This window comes from Apium graveolens, chromosome 6 (assembly GCF_009905375.1).
Source record: "Apium graveolens cultivar Ventura chromosome 6, ASM990537v1, whole genome shotgun sequence".
NCBI lineage: Eukaryota > Viridiplantae > Streptophyta > Magnoliopsida > Apiales > Apiaceae > Apium > Apium graveolens.
Genome location: NC_133652.1, coordinates 244,474,577 through 244,496,574, shown reverse-complemented (window position 1 = coordinate 244,496,574; position 21,998 = coordinate 244,474,577). Strand labels below are relative to the sequence as shown.

The following is a 21,998-nucleotide window of genomic DNA, read 5'->3' as shown; positions in this document are numbered from 1 at the left end:
ATCTCCTGGAAAGAAATGCTAGGTGCTCATCAATGTCCTCCATGTCATCTTGGCTCAATGAATCTTTACTTTCTACTGCAAGCCCCTTGCTTTTGTTCTCACAGACCTTTGAAGTTGATTCATCAGCTTCCATCTTCACTTTCTTCTCCTTTTCCAACTCAGCAACTAGTGCAATGGATCCTTCTTTCTTCTTTCCTCTCTCCATCATTTTATCCTGCTCTATTTCAAGCTCATAGGTTTTCAGGATGCCATACAGTCTCTCCAAAGTAAACTCCTTATAATCTTGTGAGTTTCTTAATGAGACTGTCATTGGTTTCCATTCCTTTGGAAGAGATCTAAGGAATTTCAGATTAGAGTCTTTAGTCTGATAGACCCTTCCATGCAACTTGAGAGCATTTAGTAGTTTTTGAAACCTACTAAAAATGTCAGTGAGAGACTCACTTTCCTCATTGTGAAAATGCTCATATTGCTGAATCAAGAGCTGCATCTTATTTTCTCTAACTTGCTCAGTGCCGTCATAGATTATCTGTATAGTATCCCAAACCTCCTTGGCAGTTTTACAGTTGATAATGTTGTCAAACATGTCTGCATCAACTCCATCAAACAGAATATCCATGGCCTTTTTATCCTTCCTGACTTGTTCAATGTCAGGATCAGACCATTCATGCCTTGGCTTGGGGACTGATGGCTCGTTTCCTGTTACAGCTCTCATTGGAGCATGAGGGCCTCTTTCTATGCAGTCCACATAGGCTTCATCTTGAGAAAGCATATGAAGATGCATCTTTACCTTCCAATGATGGTAATTATCTTTATCCAGAAAAGGAATCTTGACTCCAACATCTTTCTTGTTCATCTTGCTGTATTGTTTTGATCTTTAAACTCTTTGTAAGTTAAGAGCTTACTCTGATACCAATTGTTAGTCCCTTAATAATATAGCAAGAATTACAGAAGGGGGGTTGAATGGAATTCTTGAATCTTTTTCCTAAAATAAAAATGTTCAAACTCGAATACAAATATAAGTGTTTTGATTAGCACAATGCGGAATAAAAGACTTAAGTGAATCAAAACATAAGTAATTAAAAACAAGAGTCTTTAAAAACTTTCTGGTGGATTTAAACAATTCCACCAGAGATATATATTATATCGAGAGAACTCTGTGTAATGAACACATCTGCTTACAAATGTTGAACTACTAAGAATACAGAGAAATGCTAAGAATTCTGCTTACAAATGTTTCTCTATATGTATCTCAGATCCTTTTTTTTATTTGATACGTCTTGGTTTATATATTACCAAGATTACAAAGTCAAAAGATAGAATCATTATAAAAACTATCAGTCTTTATCCTTTGCTACTTTGTTCCCTATTACCCAGTTAATAGGCTTCCTCATTCCGTTTGCATACATCTCGATGGATGTGACCAGTTGTCACTATCAACTGATATTTGAATTCTTTATCCGTTAGGTTCATGATCATCCGTCGAGTTAATGATCATCCGCTGGATTGTTGATCATCTGTCGGGTGCTTTGTAGATTATCTGTCGGGTAGCAATCAGGCACTTGACTTCATTTCACTTATGCAGAATTACAAGACATCATCTATGTACAATTAATCAACCTATTCTGCATATCTAGTTAAAGTCAACAAGACTTATATGCTACTACAGAATCTATACAAAGGTGTATGCAGAAATGTGCTACAGACTCATTATTACATAAGCTACTCACTCGATGGATAATAAGTCATCATCCGTCGGGACTATAATGAGTTATCCGTCGGGACTATAATTCTTATCCGTCGAGTGCTACATTATTTCACTAAGTAAAATCTACTTAGGTGTTTTGTTTGTGTAATCATCAAGTACACAACATATGCACAACAACATCGTTGAACTCATTCATTAGATTTTTTTTCCTGGAACTTTCACCTTTTTCAAATGTACTCTTTACATTTGTTGTATTGAAAGACGAAGGACCTGGTGATAGTTTTCCACAAAACTTTTTTGAATAATTCTGTTCTTCTTCACTGTCAGCAATAATTTTTTTTGACACCTTTTTGTTTGTGAACGGTTGTCACACAGGATTCAGGAATTGAGAATATGAGAGAACTGTTTCCACTGCTGTTAATATTCTGAATATCTGCATTTTTACTATTATGTTCTGCATGATATACATTAGTAGATGTAGAGTATTAAACATGACATATTGTTTAAATAATCCTTTAGAGTTTTGTAATTCAGGAATAAGCCGCAAAATTTGATACCTTTGACAGGAACGTTTGGCGATATTATGCGTTGAAATTGATTTTTACTTTGTTCAGGTGTTTGAGAAGAGGAATAAATTCCTGAAAAAATATTTTTTTAAATACTGAAATTTTTAAAATTTGACATAATTTCGTAATCAACTGATACATCCGAAATTGCATTTTATTGTTTAAAAAATTACATGATGACTGTGTATTAGTTGCAGAAGAAAACTGAATATTAGGCGATAATGTACATTGTCCGGATATTTTTCTCAAATCTGGTAAGGTGCTACGAAATGCACCGAGATCTTCTTTGTTGAAATTATTTGGACGAATCCTAACTTTATGCACTACATAGAAGATGGGAAACATATTTTAGCATCTGCACTGATAAACACTCATACATAGACTGAAATAAGAAGTTAATGAAAGTAATGAAAATTAACCTGATTTTGAATTTGATGGAATATTAGGAGATATATTTTGATCAAATCTTGATAGAGGACTCTGTAGACACGATTGTGATTTTTTTACCGCAACAGGTTGCATCATAGATCTATTGTTCATTGCTGCAACTATTCACACAAAATCCATAATTTCAAAAGCAATTTTATAACAGATGTATCAGAAAAATGAGATATATCAAGAATTATACCATTAGGTTCTTCTGAACAAATTATGTGGCTTTCAAGATTTTCTGCAAGAGAGGTCTACGGAACACTTTGTGTCTACTGTGTTAACCGTGAATTCTGAGATGAAATACTACCTGAAGCATGTCTCCGCTATCAATTCTGGCAATTAGATGTTAAAAATAATAATCGTGAAATAAATCCAACTAAATTTTACCTCTTGACGATCTTAACGATATATTAGGCGGCACACGTTCATCAGTTCTTAATAGAGGAGTTCTCATTGGATGGCCTATATTATTAACTGAAACACAACAGATATAGGCAAATTGATGGCACAATTATAAAAAGGTATGATACATGTCAGAATGGAGTAAGAATGATACCATTATTGTGCTCGGGTGTCATTCTATTGATTTCTCCATCTGTTAAGGTGTTACGAAAAATACCGAGATCTTGTTTGTTCAAATTCTTTGAACGAATTCTTACTTTTCGCACTACATAGAAGATGGAAAATAAATGGAAGCATGAAACATGACCAACATCTCCTAATGGACTGGAATAAGATGTTGATCAAACTATTTTAAAATTAACCTGATTTTGAGGCTGCTGAAATATGAGGAGATATATTTTTATCAAATATTGAAAGAGGACTTTTTAGAACACTTTGCGGCTGCTGTTTTAAACGTGTAAACTGAGATGAAACAGTACCTGCATGAAGTTGTTAATAAAATTCAGAGAATTAAAGTTAATAATTAGTAGTAATGGGTAAAATCCATCCTTATTTTACCTATTGATGATCTTAACAATATATTAGGCCTAAATTATTAACAGCAACACAACAGATATAATAAATGATCGAAGATAAAAATGCAAAAAATGTATAATACCAATCAGAATGGATAAAGAATGATACCATTATTGTACTCTGATGTCATTCTATTGCTTTCCAGATTTGCAGCAACTTCGCTATGCAAAACACCTTTCGAAAACTGTCTTATTCCTGAGTTAATAGAAACTTCAAGTCACAATTATAAATGCACGTATAAAAAGAATCAGACGGATAAACAATGATACAAATACCTTGTTCTAGTGTCACGCTTTGATCAATCATTGATTGCGGAGTTGTTACAGAATGACCTATTTTATTATTAACAGCAACACGACACATATATGCAAACTGAAGACATCATTACAAAAACTGTAAAATAACAATCAGAATGGATGAAGAATGATATCATTGATGTACTCTGATGTCATTCTCTTGCTTTCCAGATTTTCCGCAACTCCGCTATGAAACACACCTTTCGAAAGTTGTCTTATTCCTGAATGTTAATAGAAACTTCAGGACATAATTATCAATCCATGTATAAAAACAATCAGGCGGATAAACAATGAGACCAATACCCTGTTCTGGTGTCATGCTTTGATCAATAATTGATAGCGGAGTTCTTACATAATGACATGTTTTATTAACATAAGCACATCAAATATATGTATAACAATGTACATTATCCTAAAGGTTTGAGAAAATTACCATTTGCGCGATGAACCAAAGTCTCTGGGAACTTTCTTAAATATTCTTCGTTGTTATGTAAATTCGGAGTAGTATTTTCTTTATCATTACTCATATGCTCAGTCGGAGAAGATACATGGTATGTTACATAATATGGTCTGTCAAACGTATATACACATCAACCAATCTGAAATTCTATAGAGAAAGCTTACGTGTATCATATCTGTTCGCTAAATTTGTGAGATTCTTGTCCACATTCTTCCCACGCGTACAACATTTGACGACTGAATTAATACATGAACATCATTATCACTTTCAATAAACGAATCAGAAATGGAATTAAAGTGTACACTACCTTGATTCTTTGGTTCTGATGGATTTTTAAACACATTATCAACATTGCGTCCACAAACACGTCGTTTTGAACCTATAAGAAAATCATGATCAAATCAGATATCTGCAAAACGATGTTATTATAAGTAAACTGACAAAGGAGAAGAATACATGATGTACTTGTTCCTCGAGAATCCATCTGGATATATTCAGTAAATCATGAACCTGGTTTTAACAGATGAACAACATATTTTGTAAACTTGTATGACGAACATGATACACATCAAATCTTCATTGAGAATTTTATGAAAATTAGGTCATGCTTGCAAAGAATGAGAGAGAATAAGGAAACCAATAATTATAATTGAATTAATGTTGTAACAGATGTGAGCAAATCATGCAAATCTTTCCTTAGATAAGATGTTTAAATTTTAAAATTCAAAAAAAATCCATGTTTAGTGTTGTGATGGGTAAAAAAATAGGTAAATTTATATGGATATATCCATGGATATATAGATTTTATACTTAATATGGATTATGGGTAAATTTATTACCCATTGGATAAATTTTGTAAATATATCCATGGATCTAGTGAATTTATACTTAATATGGGTTATAAGTAAAAAATTTACCAATTTAAAAAATGTGTAAATTAAGAAGTACAATTTAAGAATATATAGATTATTTACATGATACAAGGCCGATTTGGGTTGGATCGGTCAGTTTCTGACAACTCATTTTCACCCTAATAACAGCTAAACAATATTTGGGAGCATTCACGGAAGTCTACAATTTTTCAAAACAAATACATTCAGTCCCATATATACAGATATTGTTTGGAGAAAGCTTCTCAATATTAATGAACTTCAGAAAGAATTTGGAATTGACGAATTCCAAAAAATATATTTTTTTATTCAGAATTACGAAATTGACAAATAATTTCCGAATTTTTTTTAACAGGCTAAACGATTTAAAGTGCTTCAATGACGTTTATTGTGTTCAACTTTCACAAAACTTGCTTAGGCAAAAAAAAAAAAACTTTGTCAAAACTTTGATTTGTGAGTTCACTGGATTTGAATTCCATCACAGTGTAATTTTACATTTTAACCAAGCTGAGAGCTTTTTCATTATGCTTGGCCTTAATGACAAAGAAGTGTTTCACTGACATTGAACGATACAGCGGCTTGTCGAGTTCGTTCAAGGGCTCAACAAGTGAGTCCAGGCTAGGACCATGGAAATAAGCATATGATATCCGGTGCTTGTTTTCGCTCACCGTCACGCGATGATAAGCACTCAGAAATTTACCATTGGATAAAATTTGCAGAATGTCGCCCACATTTACGACAAATGCACCAGAGACTGGAGGCACGGAGATCCAACCAACATCGTCTCGAAAGATTTCAAGGCCCGAGATTTGACACTGATTGAGGATTGTGAGCAACAATGTGTCTGTGTGAGGCGCTAGGCCTAAGACATGACTGGGGTCTGGACAAGCCGGATATGAATTGAGTTGTATCGTCCCTTCAACCTTGTTCGTTGATGCTTCCCAGATTTGTATAACTTCTTCCGATATGTCTAGCGATACGAGGAGATGATGCAGTAGTTGATCCGCAACAGATTTTACCTTTTTCCGAAACTCCATCATCGTGTTGCTATACATTTTTGATTGTCCATTCAACAAGGAAACATATGGAATATTAGAATCGGAATTTACTTTTATAATGACAAGTAGAGTATAAATCTTCCAAATTTAACACTTGAAAACCATCACTACGATAAAATTAAATTTCATTTTAAAGTTCAGGGCCTTCATATTAATATTGTTTTGAGTTCGCAGTCTCACACTTGACTTATGGCCTGTGATCGACCAATAGGCAATAAGCATTTAAAAGGCAATAAGAATCTCACACGCTCCCTTTTATGGGATGTCGAAAATTTGAAACTTGCCCGAGATAATATGAATTGTGAGTGTGTTAAAAAACAAGTAAAAAACATTTACACAAAGATGACTTGTTTAAATTTTACCTGGGTCAATTATTACTTACTAGTTGGTAATCCGGGAGCCCAAAATTAAAAATAATACATAGTTAAAAAAATCGAAATTAAGTTTAATTCTAAAATTTCACCGTATAGTTCTACATGCACCTAATTATTTACTTATATAAATCTGACATGTTAACTTAATAATAAGATTATTTTAAAATAAACCGACGCGATGTTCAGCAACAAATAAAAATTGAAGGAAATAAAATTTACAGAGAGTGGAAGTTAATTTTTGTCAGTGGAGATTTTATTACATAAAATTTTAAAAATAGTTGTATAATTTTCTAGTGAGCACCAAGATTTAGTACCTAAACATGGTTTCCTTATTAGTATAGATAGTTAATAACGCGTGCGACACACGGGCCCCGAGACTAAAAATATCGAATTAATATTTGTAGAAAATTATTCATAATCCGTGCGAAACACGAATTAAAATTAATATATTAATATCAATATTAAATTGGTACTTGCAAAAAATAGCTATGTGGTTAAAAAAAATCGAATCAGTTATGAAATTTCCCCCTATAATTCTATTTTTGCATTGTTTTACTTGATATAGAAATCTAATATATTAGTTTTATTTTTGTGAAATGAATTATATCTCTATCTTATGAACCAAATATATCTTCTTTAGATAATTTAATATTAATTTACAAATTAAAAGTAAAGATATGTTATTAAACTTAATTTAATATTACTTAATATAATCTAATTTACAAATAATAGAAGTCGATTATAGTTAAAAACAAAGTTTACTGAGAATAGAAGTCAACTACCAAAATTTGGTATTTTGGTACTTTGCTACTTTTAGCATCAAATTATACATGGTTTCGATTATTAATAAAAAGTATAGATACCTAGTAGTTTGTAGTTTTTTTAAATTAAAAATAAATATAAGTTATTTTACTTAAGTTAACGTAACTTAATAAATTTTTAATATAATTTACAAATCGTTTAAAAAATATTTTTATTTTATAAAGTAAATAGACAATTGAATGAATACTAAATAAAAAGAAAATAAAATTTACAAAAAATAGAAGTCGATTTGTGTTAAAAGTAAAGTTTATTGAGAATATAAGTCAATTTAAGTCAGGTAAGTACCAAAATTTGGTATTTTGGTACTTTAACACCAAATTATACATTATTTGCTTATTAATAAAGAGTATAGATGCAGTGGGTAATTAAGAGTTAAGATGGACAAAGTGCATTGTTTTATTAGATTTCTTGAAATTCTCTGCAAGTAAAATATAGATTAAAATATTATAAACATATTCTTTTTGGAATGATGTTCTACGACAATCACTATTTTATTGAAAATCTTGCAGATTTCATACATTTTACAAGTTTAATATTACAAAATATATTATTTTACAAAACATGTTTAGTTTATAAAATATAAATTTTCATATTGCAGAACATTCATATTATACCTTATAAATGTACGAGATTTGCATGATTTTATTGAAATAATAATATTTATGTAACATGTTTTGCAAAAAAACACATTTTATAAGATATTTTATTTGCAGAATATAGATGCACTCTGAAAACTCCAATTAAAAGGTAGACTACATAAATTTTTTTAATGTAGTATAGACATTGATAAAAATAGTATGTCATTCACACTTAATTTCGTAGTAAAATTATGAATCAACCTATAGTGTTCATGAATCAATGCTTAGGGCATTTGTAGGAAATGAATGCAATAAAACTCACCAAAACCTCTCATAATCATGGGGCCAAAGTATCTTAGCATGATCAACACAAGATTCATGAATAGTGAACCCTTCATGCCACATACACTTGGCATAAAAAGGTGCGATCCGAGCAACGCCATAGCCTGACAAGTTCTCCGATGACCGTAAAACCTTCATCTTGTCATAAGTTGGAAGATTGAACAACCTTCTTGCCTCATTCTCAACATTTTGCATCAAATCCAAGGGAATGCCATGATTAACAATTTGGAACATTCCCCAGGTTGTCGCTGCATTGGCTACGAGTTCTTGCGCATCAGGATGTTCGAGATTAATTACAGGTAACATCATTGCTTTAGCATCAAGAGATTGAGTAAAGGATTCCAGAGGCCATTGATGCGACTCCGGAACGGACTTGAGAGTATGAAAATCAAGGGGAATAGCAGTATCATGGTGAAGAGGATCATCTTTTAAGACTTCTGAAATGCTACCCATTGTTGGTCTTTTGTCTACAATCAACACTTGAGAACTATGGCATAAAATGCAGTCCCACATTTATATGCATATATACCTAAACATTCACCAAGAATACATGCATATTAACTATTACAGTAAATTATCTTATATGCATATTGCATTATTTATTTCTTAATAGGAGTAATACACGAGGATATCATATCATATTCTTTTCCTTATCTGTTCTCTGTATACATAAACAATCTTATCTCTAAGTTTTATTGACAATTTCTTTTTCTGTCATTTTTATGTACTATTTATCTGGTGACATGCAATCTATATCTAATGTAATAACGTAAGTTTTGCATTTTCTAATCATTTGCAGGCGCATACATGTGACTGGTCTTTTTCCCCCATACATGTATGCAGAAAATTTAAAGAAATAAAATCAAGAAACGCTAAAGATCCCAAAATAATCATATACGTAGTTGGTTATTATTCCGTAATGAAACATATGCCCGTGCATTAATTTGAACTAGCTTTACAACGGTTTTTATTAATATTTTTATATTATTTAGTATATTTATAAATAATAATATAAATAGCTTTACAACTCGTGCAATGCAAGGGTTTTCATTAATATTTTTATATTATTTAGTACTTTTATAAGTAATAATATAAATATTTTTTATTGAAGGGATTCGAACTTGAATTTTGGGTAGTGTATATATAATAATATAAATATTTGTTTTTGATGGGATTCGAACCAGAAAGTTTAAGTAGTGTAGAAATAATAATATAAATATTTGTCGTTGAGCTTGAGGGAGCTTAAGTAGTGTATATTCTTAAGTAGTGTATATAACGGTTCTGGTCACTTGATTAAAAAAATCCGACAGTCATAAATTAGGATAGTCATAAACTAGGATAACCAAACCAACCAAAAAAAATATAAACCAAATTATACCTCAGTCCGGTTATTATAGTGTATATAAATATAGATTCCACAAAAAAAAAATTACCACAGGTACTTGGGGGGAGGCATGCAGCATTCCTCAATTTCAATTGTATTTTGCATAACATGACTGTGTATCAAAATATATAGATAATATAAATGATTGCATCAATACTATTTAATATTGATACGGCATATCGCACTCTAATTTGACTCTAGCATGACCTAAAGATACAGTACAGTAATTCAGCACATCAGAATTTGAAAACAGATCAGAATTATGCATGCACTGAAATTGGCTATTATTTAATTGAGAAATATCTTGGTGTAAAAGCCAAGGAATAATTATATCCAAAATTTCACCAACCTATTAATAGTTATATTAGGACAAAAAATCCCACTAAAACAATGCAAACCTTTAATCAGGTACTGAAAATAGGATGATTGAATGAAGACATAAGCGAGACCGGAGTTAGAAACATAAACTCATATCCCCCGAGGAAAACGAAAAAACATGTAGACTGCAGACTAGAGTTAAAAGATAAGGGATAAAGCTGTTCAAATATAATACATTACCACCCTCCTAACTTTTAGGTACCAAACAAAGGTACAATTACCGACCAATTAAACAGGGTCAGTTACCAAGTTTCAGGATTAAAGAGTTGTGTCAGGGCGCTAAAAGAACAAAGATGTCATTTAAACTGCTGTCATTAGGGTTACAAAGTACGGGAAAACTAGTCTACGATACTAATACATTCAAAATTACTTCCAGAGTTTAACATACTTGTCATGACTAGCTGAAGCAACCAAACCGGTCACTGTTGACACAGCCAAGCCGGCAATCAACCCATCATGTCCTGACAGAGTCATTGTCTTGTTCTCCGACATGTTCCATAGCTCCAAAGACTGCCAGAAAAGACTTGAACAGTTATCAAATGAATTTACACATTTTTTTAGTGAAAACGTTCTAGTCAAAATATTTACTTAAGCATCAACTTGCAAACAAAAAAATAAAATTACATTCAAAGTAAAGAAGGTTACTTGCCTGGTAACAGCCAATAACCAGCAAAGAAGAATATGTAGGATGGAAAGCACAGGAGTGAAATTTGTTGCCATTACAACTCAGCTCATGAACACAGTCCCCGTCACTTCCAGATCCCAGATTCCAAACTCTAACAGAATCCTCACTAACAGATGCCAGTAACTCACCAGTCGGATCCCAGCAAACAGAATGAATTGGTTTTGTATGCCCCTACAAAATACCATATCTTTATTTAAGGGCAGGGGAAACATATTTAACCAAAATTTTCCAAAGTTTGTATGAACAAAATATTATCAATCAGCCCTTCTTTACATTGCTATATATGCAGTATTGCAGTCTAATGGGGGCTAAAAACAATATTTGCAATCTTCTTCGCAATCACAACTTAATCCAGTCTCTTGTCATTCCCATATTTCAGATACACGGCCTGTTAAGATAACAAGCCTTCTTCATTCAGTTTTAATAACTTCAGAAAACGCCTCTAGACTTCTCTGATCACCCTCACTTCCTCGACTATTATTCTTTTCTGCTTTTGACCCCGATAGCCACATCTAAGATAAGGTTTGATAAAAGATAATGCCTACATAACTGATATGTATTAAATGTGACCTATTTCCATCCAGCAATTTTCCAAACCCTATATTCATCCGGAAAGAACCAAACACCAATCCCAATTCCTTGTCATAGTAAAGTAGTGTTAAAGCCATTACGCCATTTATAGGGATACACTTATCATCTTTTAATTGCATAGCATAGTCTATAAATTAGTGGCATATTAAGATGCAGGCAACCCCATCTTTCATGATCCAGGCATACCCAAAGCCATGGATGCCATCAACAAAGCATCTGGATAATGGTTCTGTACCAGCGGTCCACTCTTTATCCCCATGCTTATTAAACATGGGTTGCATACATATGAATAATATTTGTACACAGGAAAGAACTAGACTAAACAAACTGTAGCATACTGCCCCCTTAACTGGTGAGAGACGGTTCAATGACATTTTCAGTGACAGAAGAAATTTAAAGCCAAACAAAGACAGGTAAGGGAATTACAGGCAGCCAGGCAAATCTTACAGGAAACTGTGCTACATTGTATGTGCAAGTAAAAGCCAACCTGTAATGAGTGCCGACATGCTTGTGTCTCCACATCCAGTATGGATACCACATTCTCTGCTGCGGCAGCAAGCAATCTTCCATGACGGGGTTGAAATCTCATCTGAGTCGTGCCACCCTAATTTTACAAACAGCAGGAAAGATCAATTAACACATGAACCAGGATGCCTCACTTCTCCAGCAAGCATAATAACAGTGGATAACTGAAAAAGTAAAACGCAATTCCATGATCCATATTCTTTACCTTGAATACTCGTGCACAGCTACCTTTGTTAATGCTCCAGTATCTTATTTCACCATCACCGTCACAGGAGCAGATCAACTCATCCTTGTTTGGATGGAAGTCCAAGGACATCACAGATGCAGAGTGACCCGTAAAGGTACGAAGTGAGTAGCCAGGCTGTAGATGTCATTGATTAGGTTACAAAAGATCAGAAAGAACTAGATACCCGAAAACACAAACTTATGATGTACATTATAGAGGACAAAAGTAATTACTGTATATTGTTGTGTATAATAGCATGTAGTCCATAGGTAATACAGTAAGGGTTTGATAAAAGGGGAGTGATAAATGCCTATTTCCGCACAGCAATGGAAAAAATATAGTAAAATCCTCAGACTTAGTACCAATTCAATCTTTAATATCTAATAAGAATGAGAGCATTACATCTCCTTAATAGGAGTTACTGACTTAACTTCAATTAAATAATAATTCAGATTGATAACAGCCAAGTACTACTACCATTCCAAATTCTAGAAAATCGATGAAGACAGGGAAGTTAAATACGCTTTACATCTAAATTATATCTCTTGCTTCTGCATAGATAGGGTCTCCGATTTAAATGGACTACTAAAGAGTCAGTGTCTGGTTTTCCAAAGAAACATCCGACTCAAATTGTGTCAACATAATATGGGTATGACATCAAAAAATGAAGAATTTGGGTTAACCAAAACGATCTGTAACTCTACTGTCGGTAAAATTATAGCAATAACACATGTCGGTAAATCTGACCTCAAGTATTTATTCTAACAGCTACTCTAGGAGGAATGTTTTTATGCGGTGCTAACGACCCCTATTTGTTTTTCTTTTTGGTCTCAATATAAAGCAAATCAATTCTCCTCTGTATATGTTAAATAAAGTTTACTGTAATTCACCTCCATCTTTCTGGAGGAGTTCCAGGCAAACTACGTGATTCGGATTCCACAAAGTACTAGAGAGTCGACTCATACTAAATTTCAAAAACTGACTAGCAGCACTTATAAATGCTTTAAAAAGCGAACTTTAGTACTTTGCATTACAGTTCAACTCATGACTAAAAAATTAATTCTATCCTGGCTAGGAATTGATTTAAGAAACTAAAGAAGTCATAAACAATTGTCAACTCACATTGTCAGCATCCCAGACCCTGACAGTCTTATCAAAAGAAGATGTTGCAAGACGTGGCATACTGGGACTAAAGCGAACATCTGTGATTAATGCGGAGTGCTCTTCAAGTGTTGATTTTGGCTTTAAGGTATCCGAATACCACAACACAGCCTGTACAACAAAGGCTTAACGTGAGCAAGTTATAAATTATTTTTTCCATAAACTATATCTTATAGGAGGATTCATGCTCCATGAAGATGAGTTGTAATAAAAAAAACAGTGCATGGTATTCACCTTTTTATCGTGACCACCGCTTGCAAGCAGTTTACCATCTGACGAGAAGTGACAACAAACAACTTTGCTAGTACTAGCGCGAACGGAACTGACTTCTGAAAATGTGAATCCTGTAAAGAAGTGAAGGCAGTGATGTCATTATAATAATCATGAATAACATCCAAAAATTATCATAGCCCATTTGACTAACATAACTTGCAAGTTTAGGTCAAGTTCACTACTCAAAAAGTGGCACACTTTTTTGTAACAATCCTTTACATCTGACGTTGAGAATTGAGAAGCATACATACATATAGGAACAGAGTCGACATTATACAAGGCATAAAGATAAAATTTACAGAAAAATTGAAAAAATTACAACACATCAGTACGTCTTTGCTTGTAACATTTTTCATGACTCTTTTACCTGCTAGTTCAAATATATTTGGTAATTTTGTTTGCAGTGTATAATTATAATTCCACAAAACATCACTTCAAAGAATCGTAAACTTCAGAATGTCCAAATTACTAGGGCTAAAGTAAATGTGAGGAAAGGAATTATGGTCACAATGCTATGATGGCAGAGAATGTGAACTTTGACATCAGAAAATGCTTGTACAAACAACAGATTATGACTTCTATATTATACAAATTTACTAAAGCTCCTATTGAAATTGAAAAGAATCAGTTTCCACGAGTAGTAAAAAATAGTTTGACTAACCTTTGCTCACATCCATACGACCAACCGCATCCCTAGGATCTGTATCATCATGAGATAAAAAAGACTCGACATTATCATCAAGAGACCCGTCTTCCACAAAGCGATCCATATCAGCCTGGGCTATATCCTTATCATCCCACTGTAGGTTTACAAGGTCAGTTAGTACACAATAGAAATCAGTTCACTGTGTGTTGCAAGATAAAAAATAATTTACTAACCAGTTGAGTTGATGGTGAGGTAAGGGTGCCAGTACCATCACTGCCAAACATCATTAATGGCTTCGAAGAAGTACCATTATGCGCCAAAGCAGGCATTGAGATTACATCCCCTGGTGTATGGGTTGATGGTGTTGATGGTGCCGAACTTGGGGAGGGTCCTGCCGTATTTGCGGTTCCTGAACTATTAGCAGGCCCTGAAGATGATACAGGCTGCTTTCTTTTTCTGCTAGTCTGGTTTTTGGAAGCCTTAATTCATTAAAAACCATGTTAGGAACCTACTAAACAATTAAACTGATAAATTTTTCATTGTCTTATAATAGAGAGCATCTATAACTAAAAAAAGGCCAATACTGGGCTTTTGTATGCTCAGAAATATCACAATGATATTAACTATTCCTTTAAGTTGAAATGCACTAATTTCTAGTAATGAAATGATATATCCAACACCAAAATGAGAAACTTTGAAATACATGGCGGATAAAACATATAAATAGTACGTAATATGTGAACAAAGCAAACATCTAATAGAGATTAGAAATTTTGAACTTCCAATACACATCATAGGAGCACTTATATGGTGAAATAAGTGAATGCAAGGAGACTGACTAAAGTAAGAAACAATACACCTACCCACACCAAATTCCTAGTCCAAACAGTAAGCCTTGGCCCACTTATATCACAGAACTGGCCCCAAAGGCCAATCAACAGGTCACACAGTTTTTGTTGCACTTGTACAAGTTCCATTTGTTATAGAATTAAGACACATATGCACACACCCAAGAAACCCCAAGTTCTGATATGCAACAGTGTTTAACAGACAAGACATCCAATAAAGAACAAAGTACACTGAGTTTTCATCAGGACTCTAATAACATTTCAGAAAAACTTATTAATTCAAATATATATACACAACCATTTGCACCCCTAATAAATATTTCAAACCAAGGAGAAGCTACCAGACCTGATCATTTCCTCGGAAAGAATTCGACATGCTACCATCCCCCGTCACACTACCAGCACCCACAATTTTATCTTGCTGAAGATTGTGAGCAGCATTCTGAAGCTGCTGACTAGAAAGAGAATGCTGTTGAAGCTGCTGCTGGAGCTGCTGATTATTGTTCTGTTGTTGCTGCTGCTGTAACTGGGCCATTTTTAACTGCACAAGTACAAAACATTAAGAGCTATAATAATTTATAAAAGACATCGACATCAAATCCAAATAACAAAAAAAGCACCTTTAGTAACATATCAGGATCTCCACGAGGCAAAGATGGGTGCTGCAGAGCGGAACCAATATTCGGAACTACATCTCCAACTGAATTTGAAAGACCGTCCTTCCCCAGATTCATGCTCCGGCTGTTAAGAAGCATTCTTAGCCTTCTGCTCTCTACATCACTGGCAGAAGGTGATGTCAGATTTTGTTGAGCTAGCATAAGTTGCTGCTGATGCTGAGGAGATAGCATCTGGAGTTGATGAAAGGGTGGAGAACCCTGCATAAATGACTTCTGCTGCTGGATAAGCCCAGAGCGAAGCTGATCAAGACCCTAACACACGAGCCATAGAATAAACGATAAGATAAAAACACTTGAATGGCAAGGGAATACGATTTTTTTTGTTTTTGAAGACAACAAGAATATAAATTATCACCAGTATGCAAAGGCATGTCTCTACTTCTATGACAACTAATCATAAGCACTCCTTACATCATATGCAAGATGACAAGACGACAAAGAATCAAGCATCTATAATTGGTAGTTACTTATATATGCTATTGAGAGTTGGTTGTGTTAGGGAGAACTTGGTGGGGACCTATACAATTTTGAGTTGTCACTAGTCAGTAACTCAAATAGTTTTGCACTAGTCAGTGACTCAAATAGTTTTGCTTCCCCCGGCACTAAATAGAACGCCAAATTTAAAAACTTTGGGTATTGTTGTCTTGATCCTCAGTTAAAGCTAGTCTGAAATAGTTGAGTAAAATTCAACTTGCCAGTTACTTTTTATTTACAGCAAGTTCTCTCTAATGTTAAGAAGCACATAATCATGTTCCATCAAAAAACATAATTCTTTCTGAATTCATAATTATAAATAAATAGAAATTCTGCTTCACCATCTCAAAATCACATGTTTGAAAGGTTGCAAAAATAATATAATATAATTATACAATATTAGAATACTATAACAAATGATATGCATTGGTTGATATTAACCAAGCCACAAAGCTAAGAGTAGTTGGGGCCGTAATGCTGTAGTGAGTCAAAAAAAAGTCGGTCATCTTTTTGAAGCAATATTCAAATATTTTGAAATCTCAAGACTCAAATTTTCAGAAGTTATCTTATTCTGCATGTTTATGTCTGTTTATGTCAAGTGAAAAATGACTGTTTATATCTGCAAACATGAATAAATTTATACAAGTTTATCGTCATTTGCAAAATGAAAACTGCTTCTTACTGCCACTATAGATAACAGAAACAAACTTACTGTGAGAGGCCATCCTTTCAGAGTCAGATTGTTGCCAGCTTGATTCGATCCTATTAAAATAACAAAGAAGAACAGAATGCTAAATGCATCAGTAAACCTAAAAAGCGCATGAATGAGTCTGGTAACTAGACTTAATGCAATGATGTTAACTCCAACCACTTTTTATCTACCTAAAGTATTTTTTATTCGTGGGCAACAGGCCTTAATATGTGTATAACAACAGAATGTCAAGAAAGAGTACCAGGAATACCAATCAAGGATCCTTCTGGACCACCAGTTCTTGGATTCAGAACTGAACTCATTTCAGTCTTTATGTCCTATATGCTCAAAAAACATACAAGTTAGTAGTATATCTGCTGCAACTATCATTAAGGCCATTTTAAATTAAAAATCCTCACCTCAAACTATGAGTATGTGCGCGCGTGCTAAAGAAACACCAAGAAACATGAGTTTAAAGGTAAAAGAATTAAGAAAGGTTGAACTTACAGGAGTAGACCCTGGAAGCTGCTGGTTCCGAGCTTGTGCTTGAACTTGGGAGGACATACCCCCAGCTGTCCCATGCAGTACTTGCCTGAATATTAAACATGTAAAGTAAGCTTGTCGGTGGTAGCCACTGATTACAGTTATCTATCTGAATAAAATCATACAAGTGCGACATTTTAGCTCCACGGGATTTTCAATCATAAATGCTCAACCAAGGAGCCCCTTGCTCAGAGTTAACCATGGCCACTTAAAACCGATGGAACAAGGAGATTGATTTCTTCACTGCTAATTACAGTATGTTAAACATTGATCAAGCCAACTTGAAAAGATACAGAGACTTGCATTAAAATATAGATGTGCTGAGATAATATGTGTACTCTCTTTTTTGACATGACACTTTGATAAGTTGGCTTTTGACTTCATTTAAGCATAACACTTTATAAAACATTTCTACTGTCACCCGTCATAATTAAATTAATATTTTGGTATGTAGAAATTTACCCAGAAGGTTGACCAGCTGCAGCAGCAGATTTCAGTATTGAGGCATGATTGGGATCCAGAAGCTGGCCAACATTATCACCAAATCTTTGCTGTAAGAGATAAACAATCAATTTTGGTAAAAAGGAAGAGAGATTATAATATGATTGCAACTAGAGCACACTTCTCCACAAACATTAATAGGTGTCGTAATGCTTGTACCTTCATGGCTGCATCATCCAGAGAATCTCTCTGAAGCGGAACTTTTAATCTCTCCTCGTACATTTTTGCAGCCATGGCATTAGCAGTCCCCGTGTTTTGTCTCATTAGAGGGTCATTTCCCACAAGCCCATTAGCAGTGCCATTTAGGAGGTGTGCCCCTTCTCTACGCTGCTGCTGCTGTTGTTGCTGCTGCTGCTGTTGCTGCTGCTGTTGTTGCTGCTGCTGTTGCTGCTGTTGTTGCTGTTGCTGTTGTTGCTGCTGCTGTTGCTGTGCTTGTTGCTGTTGAGCTTGCTGAGCATGTCTCTGCAATAACAGCTGCTGCATATGTAACTGTTGATGCTGCTGCTGTTGTGGATGCTGCGATTGTTGAGGTTGTTGTTGTTGCTGCTGCTCTCTTGCTTTAATTAACTGAGTCTGAAATATCAACACGGTTACATAGTGTGATACATACAATTGCAAAGTAATAACACATACATCATGGTATGACCTTGATCACACACTAATGCCATACAAATTAGAAAACTGTTACCAGCAGTAATATTTATGCAGGGAAACATATATCAGGATACTCGCTAGTAAACCCGAGGAGGCAGAGACAAAAATCTGTAAGTTCCTGTTCTTGTACAGCAGAGAAAGTGGGGATTTCATATCAAACATCACTCATGAAAGAACAGCTGAAGATACCATGCCTAAGTAAAATCTGGAACCAGGAATCCAGTTACACTGAAGGTGTATAATTGTGATCTTACATTTAAGTACTTATCAGTAACTGTATGAAGTGACTAGACATTAAGTAGATTACATGTATGTAGCATCGCATCGAAGAACCTCAAAAATGGGGGCTGACCAGAAGAGAAAGTTCACTCCTTTCACTTCTAATCAACCATCAGCTATTTTTAAAACTATTATCCTACATAGATAGTTCACATCTACATAATCATTTTACTGTCTGTTTTTGCAGATAAACCGTACACTACTACACCAATTATCTATTAAAAGGATGAACAGAAGAAGGTAAATATGACAACTGAAGAGACAACAGATAAATAATGCATCTAATAAAAACCTCAAACTTCAAAACTGCGAGTAATTAGCTACCTAAACAATTGCTTCCTCAATTATAAGAACATAATACCTCAAATAAAATTAAATACAATATGCCAATCAATACATTTGGAAAGTGAAGAACTAGATTTACATCACCAGTTCCAATTTTACTAAACCGCCAATATTTAAGCAAAATTTCTATACACAAAATATAGATAGTAAGCAAGAGAAAATGTGAAAAACAGAAAGGAAAAACTGTTTAGATAACGTAACATTAAAGCACCACAAGAAATATTATGAACCCTGACTGCTAAAGTTTGTTAACTCATGATACTTCCGAATTTCTTAGGGAATTCATATCAAATTCAGGAAAGTAACTTCTCCAATCCATCAAAGAAAACAAATAGACATGATTCAGAACATGGAGATTTAATCGAATTATACACTTATCCCTAGTGAAACAGATTTAAAGTCAATAATGTGGAAACAAATGGGTCCAAAACCAACCTCTATGTAAGATGCAGCAACTTCTGAGTGTTTCTCATTAGTTCTCGCAATAAAGATATCCCAAAACACAGACCACCATTCGAATAGAAACCCACCAGGAGCATCAATAGCTGACATTCAACATGCACAAACATTTAAATCTAGTCGGAAAAAAATTACTTCTCAGTAACTTTTTCTCCTCTATGCAAAACATCTTACCAACAGGATCAGATGAAACTTTTCCCTCGGCTTGAAAAGCTTGAGCAGAAGCCTTCAAATCCCTTTTCACTAAATAATCATGTATATAAACATCTAGCCTGCAATTCAAACAACAAATAAAATTCACAATAAAGATTAAAACTTTGGCCATAAAAAACCCTTCTTTTAATCACTAAAATTCCCAAAAAAAACAAAGCCCGACCATAAAATCCCCAAAATCAAGAACCCTTTTACAAACCCTAAAAACCCAAAATGGGTCAAGAAAAAAACCCATAAAGATTCAATCTTTTTAACAAAAAAAAACCGAAAAAATTGAACTAAAGAACATGTAAAGATGCAACTTAAGTAAGAATTAGTAAAGTCCTTACATTTTATCAGCTTCCCAATTTGTCTGTGACATTTTGTGAATCTGAAAGTGATAGATCTTTGAGATAACAAGTAGCTTGGAATTTACTTGAAATGGAAATTGAACATTCTTGTAAAATTTAAGAGCTTTAAAACAAAATATATATGAAAGTTGCCAAAAGTTGCAACTGGGGGAAGGAGGAGAAGATAGACACGAGTCTATACAATATACTTATATAGGCACCAAGTAAATGAGAAGTCTCGCTGAAATTGGAGTATGAAATTTTTTGTTGTTTTTGTCGGGGATAATTTATACTCCCCCTCCCTTTCAATAGTTTAGATTTCTGAGTAAGTGTCCGTTACGCATTTTAAGGTGCATAAAAAGTCCGTTACGTATTTTAAGGTGCATAAAAAGTATAGTTATGTAACTTATTTTTACAATTTTCTTTTTCTGAAAAAAAGTTGAATGTTTTAATTTTTATTTAGAAAAATAAAATTGTAAAAAAAAAGTATAGAACTATACTTTATATGCACCTTAAAATGCGTGTCGAACACTCTCTAAAAAACGTAAACAATTGAAAGGGACGGAGTGAGTAATTAATATCAATTTAACTATATTAATTCTAAGAATAGCAAAAAATATTCTCAAAATTTTCTGAAAAGATTTTAATTTGTGATTGGTTGATTTTCTCGTCAATATAATGAATGTCACGTCGCATCAATTAAAACATGTCACATATGTTGTGGGACTTTATTTATCTATAATATTATATGTTATTCTTGGCAATTTGTTTCATTATTTGTTAGATATATAAAACAATATTTAGTTAAAAATATATAAACGAGAACCGTGGAAGGTGATCCTAATAAATATTTTTTATTTTAATAATTTGTTTTTATTCTAATTTATTAGATCGTATATCATGATTAAATGTTTATATTATCTTATTTAAAATTTATAAAATATTATTGTTCAATATTCATGAATTTTATGGATCGGAACTAAGATGTATATGTATGGCCACGCCTATCTTATTTTCAAAAATTGGCCAAAAATTTTCTGAGTCACATCAGAGTGATGAGCAATTTCGTCTATCGTTATCGCTAGAGCTGTAAACGAACCGAACTCGAACGAACTCAAACGAACTTTTAACGAACTCGGACAAAATCTTAACGAACCGAATATTGTTCGATAAGCTTACCGGACAAAATTTCTTGTCTGAACTCGAGTTCGGTAATATTCGAACCGAACACGAACTGTTCGCGAACATATCGAACCGAACCGAACCCGAGCGGACACGAACTGTTCGCGAACATCATTTCTATTTTTTTTAAAACAATAATTTTAAATATTATTTTAAGTAAAAAATTGTATCAAACTATTAATTATATATATGTTCACGAATAAAATATTTATTTGAAATAATTATAAAATATAATTAATATGTATTATTAATAATAAATATATTATTTATACACATAATATTATAAATATACTATTTTTTCGAACCGAACTCGAGCTTAACGAACGAACCGAACACGAACCGAACTCGAGTCGAACACCTTAAAAGTTCGGTTCGGTTCGTTAAGATTATCAGACAGGAAATAATATTCGAATTCGAGTTCGATAAGCTTATT

The 21,998-nt window shown here is 33.6% G+C and overlaps 2 protein-coding genes across 3 annotated transcripts; both read right to left on the bottom strand.

Moving 5' to 3' along the window:
• Positions 1-5,753: 5,753 nt before the first annotated feature.
• On the bottom strand, positions 5,754-9,153 carry LOC141665848 (gibberellin 3-beta-dioxygenase 1-like). Its single transcript, XM_074471834.1, has 3 exons — positions 8,482-9,153; positions 6,568-6,637; positions 5,754-6,463 (listed from the first exon to the last, which is right to left on the bottom strand). Exons 1-3 carry the CDS (start codon positions 9,012-9,014, stop codon positions 5,819-5,821), a joined length of 1,248 nt encoding a protein of 415 aa, XP_074327935.1. The 5' UTR covers positions 9,015-9,153; the 3' UTR covers positions 5,754-5,818.
• A 1,243-nt stretch (positions 9,154-10,396) lies between these two features.
• On the bottom strand, positions 10,397-20,616 carry LOC141666959 (transcriptional corepressor LEUNIG). 2 transcript variants are annotated; one of them, XM_074473222.1, is made up of 18 exons: positions 20,384-20,616; positions 20,016-20,113; positions 19,818-19,927; positions 18,264-18,677; positions 18,066-18,154; positions 17,568-17,652; positions 17,323-17,398; positions 17,082-17,131; positions 15,839-16,147; positions 15,565-15,759; positions 14,604-14,849; positions 14,386-14,524; positions 13,686-13,795; positions 13,413-13,562; positions 12,270-12,425; positions 12,027-12,143; positions 10,913-11,119; positions 10,397-10,773 (listed from the first exon to the last, which is right to left on the bottom strand). In XM_074473222.1, exons 1-18 carry the CDS (start codon positions 20,413-20,415, stop codon positions 10,630-10,632), a joined length of 2,727 nt encoding a protein of 908 aa, XP_074329323.1. In that variant the 5' UTR covers positions 20,416-20,616; the 3' UTR covers positions 10,397-10,629. The 2 variants fall into 2 exon arrangements, with proteins under 2 accessions (XP_074329323.1, XP_074329324.1); XM_074473223.1 differs by having other exon boundaries at positions 15,839-16,114.
• Between the last annotated feature and the right edge of the window lie 1,382 nt (positions 20,617-21,998).